Source organism: Pituophis catenifer, unplaced genomic scaffold (assembly GCF_029215685.1).
Source record: "Pituophis catenifer annectens isolate HBS135680 unplaced genomic scaffold, rPitCat1.0.hap2 SCAF_1, whole genome shotgun sequence".
Lineage (NCBI taxonomy): Eukaryota > Metazoa > Chordata > Lepidosauria > Squamata > Colubridae > Pituophis > Pituophis catenifer.
In genome coordinates, this window is record NW_027256881.1 from 351865456 (window position 1) to 351868755 (window position 3300).

A 3300-nucleotide genomic window follows, 5' to 3' on the forward strand; every position below is an offset into this window, starting at 1 on the left:
TAACAATTCTTTGAGCTCTAAGTATGTAGTGCTTATAAACAATATCCTGAATAATAGGAAGAGAGCTTCCTATAATCTTCTCAGCTGTCCTTACCACTCTCTGTACGAACTTTCTATCTGAGGCACTGCTGCTACTAAACCAAAAATTTGCTAAAATGCTCTCAATCGTACCTTTGTAAAAAGTGGCCAGGTCAGAAGTAACTAAATTAAGAAACTGTACAGGTGAAAATTATTATCCGCTTATTTAATCTCAATGTTGATTTCTATGTCCATTACCAAGTCTTCTCTGGGGACAACTGTCAAAATGCACCCAAGCCGAAATCAAAATTCCCAAATCCCATACAAATCAGAGATTTCTGTGCTTCATTATACTTTCTTTACAATTAAGATGGGGCCTCAGTAGGATAATGTAGCATTTGGGGGAAAAGATACAAACCAAAAGACCAGCTCCAGAGGCCAAAATGGAGAAGATCTCCACAGCCACCATGGACTTTCCCTTGGTGCTCAGATAGGTGGGGAGGAAAGTGATCCAAACACTGCAAAAGACCAGCATGCTAAAGGTGATGAATTTGGCTTCATTAAAGCTGTCAGGCAATTTCCTGGCCAGAAAAGCCACTGTGAAACTGACAAGGGCCAAATACCCCAGATAGGCAAGGACAGCATAAAACATTGAAGCTGAGCCTTCATTACATTCCAAGATGGCCTCTCCTATCAAAGAGTGGAAGTCCAAGTTAGGAAATGGAGGAGAGGTTGCCAGCCAGGTGGCACAAAAACCTGCTTGGATCAGGGGACAAGCTAAGACAATAGAGTTGGTCAGTGGTTTTCCCAAGAGTTTCCTTGTCTTGTTCCCAGGTTTAGTGGCCATGAAGGCCAGAACCACAGTGACAGTTTTTGCCAAGACAGAGGAAACTGCAAGGGAAAAGAGAATGGCAAATGAAGTTTGTTGGAAGAGACAGGTGAGCTTTCTGGGTCGACCAATGAAGAGAAAGGAGCAGAAGAAGCAGAGCATTAGGGAGACCAGGAGGATGTAGGTGAGATCTCGGTTGTTGGCCTTGACAATCGGTGTTTCGTGATGTTTAAGGAAAATCACCAGCACTGCCAATGTGATCATAGAGAGAAAAAGAGTGAGACATAATAAAGTGTATCCCAGGGTGTCTTGATAGGCAAGGAAGTGGATCCTCTTGGCAATGCAGTGGTCCTTGTGTTCATTGGGATATCGGTCTTCTGGGCAGAGGTCACAGTGAGCAGCATCTGAAATCAAGAGTCTTTGTTTAAGGATTTCAGGGGCATCTGCCATATGTGTTAACCCTCCCATCAGGGTGACATGACCACAGACTTAGTGATGGAATGAACTATGTGTATTACATAGTGGATCAAAAAGAGCACATAATTCTTCATGATGACACTGAGGGTAGATTAGAGACAAGAATCTGTTCAGCCTTAGCTGTTTGATGAGTTTGCTGTGATATAAAGGGTCTCTCCAATCACTGGGCACATTAAGGGAGGGGGCTAGATTCCATATTAGTGAGGGCTGTTTAATCAGCACTGTGGGTGGGAGGGGCATATATGGTGGTAGCAGGGGGCATATCATGTTTTGGGAGTGCGCACCCGCTGTCTTCGAGCAATTGCGCACTCCAGTCCCCAATGCTTTTCTCATTCCCCGGGTTGCACAGATCCTCAGGGCCCGGGCCTCTGGCTGATGTTGTGCAAAGCCAGGTCCGTGATAAATAAAGCCCCCCTCATTTGCGATCTTATTCAGGAGGGGGGAGTTGACCTGGCGGGTATTATGGAGACCTGGTTGGGTTGGGAGGGGAGGTTCCCCTCGTTGAAATGTGCCCACCAGGCTTCCACGCTTCCCATCAGCCGAGGGCTCAGGGTAGGGGCGGGGGGAGTGGTGGCTGTTATAAAGGAAGGTCTTTGTCCGAGGGATGCCACTGTACCTCAGATAGCCGGATGTGAGTCCATCCTTGTGAAGTGGGGTCGTGGGGTGCAGATGGGCTTGCTGATTGTGTACCTGGCTCCCTGCCACGTAGCGGAAGCCTTGCCCAAACTGCTCAACGTAATAGCCAGGGTGGCGGTGGATACCCCCAGGCATGGGGGATTTCAACCTGCCATCTGTTGATGAAATGTCACAGGCAGCCCGGGAGTTCATCGCTTCCATGATGCCCATGGACTTGACCCAGTTAGTTCAAGGCACTACTCACATGGGGGGGACACACTCTGGACCTGATTTTTGTCTCTGGTCAGTGGCTGAATGATCTAGAAACAGGGGATATAGTCATCAAGCCCTTGTCATGGTCAGACCATTCACTCCTTCAATTAGACTTTCAAGCCGCTACCCTCTACCGCAGGGAGACAGAACCGACTAGGTGGTTCCGTCCCAGGTGCCTGATGGACCCGGATAGGTTCCTGACAGAGCTTGGGCCATTCCCTGAGGCTCTGACTCAGGACTCGACTGAAGAACTGGTGGCCGCCTGGGATAAGGCAGCCGCTAGAGCTTTGGACCGCATCGTGCCTTTGCGGCCTCTGACCCGGTGCCGATCGCAATTGGCTCCCTGGTTCTCTGAGGAGCTGAGGGAGATGAAGCACCGGAAAAGATGCCTGGAGAGCGGTTGGAGGGCCAGCCACTCCAAATCTGACTGAACACTGGTGAGGTCTCATATTAAGATCTACCTAGTGGTGATAAGAGTGGCAAAATCTAATTATTTTTCCACTCTTGTTGCATCTGCAGATAACCGCCCAGCCACTCTGTTTAGGGTGATCCACTCCCTATTTCATTTGGGAGTGTGGGAAGACCCCTTGCAGGGTAGGGCTGAGGATTTTGTGCAATATGTGCATGAAAAAATCACTCAGATTCAGGAAGGCTTGGACTCCAAATGGATAGGCTCAGATGGGGTGATGGAGGTGAGTCTTGAGAGTGTTATCTGGGAGGAGTTTGACCCTGTGACTCCCGAGGATGTGGACAGGATTCTGGGAATGCTTAGAACTGCCACATGTTTATTGGACCCGTGTCCCTCCTGGTTGGTGCTGGCCTCCCAGGCGGTCACACGAGGCTGGCTCCAGGTGATGATTAACATTTCTCTGAGTGATGGTTTTTTCCCCTTCACCTTGAAAGAGGCGATGGTGAGGCCCCTTTTCAAGAAGCCTTCCCTGGACCCAACTGTATTAGCGAACTATCGTCCAGTCTCCAACCTTCACTTTGTGGTGAAGGTTGTTGAGAGTGTGGTGGCGCGACAACTTCCCCGGTACCTGGATGAAGCTGTCTATCTAGATCTGTACCAGTCGGGTTTCAGGCCTGGG

General features: G+C 49.1%; 1 protein-coding gene across 1 annotated transcript; it reads right to left on the bottom strand.

The window, feature by feature from the left end:
- Window positions 1-346: 346 nt before the first annotated feature.
- On the bottom strand, window positions 347-2161 carry LOC139313125 (vomeronasal type-2 receptor 26-like). The gene is made up of 2 exons (XM_070938516.1): window positions 1609-2161; window positions 347-1251 (listed from the first exon to the last, which is right to left on the bottom strand). Exons 1-2 carry the CDS (start codon window positions 2159-2161, stop codon window positions 347-349), a joined length of 1458 nt encoding a protein of 485 aa, XP_070794617.1.
- Between the last annotated feature and the right edge of the window lie 1139 nt (window positions 2162-3300).

What these genes read in the sequence shown, in the direction of transcription:
- LOC139313125 (XM_070938516.1), bottom strand. Translation starts at nt 2,161, where the DNA reads ATGGAAGCGATGAACTCCCGGGCTGCCTGTGACATTTCATCAACAGAT. An exon ending in CAATTGCTCGAAGACAGCGG is followed by an intron (nt 1,252 to 1,608) that starts GTGCGCACTCCC and finishes TCTTGATTTCAG; the next exon opens with ATGCTGCTCACTGTGACCTC.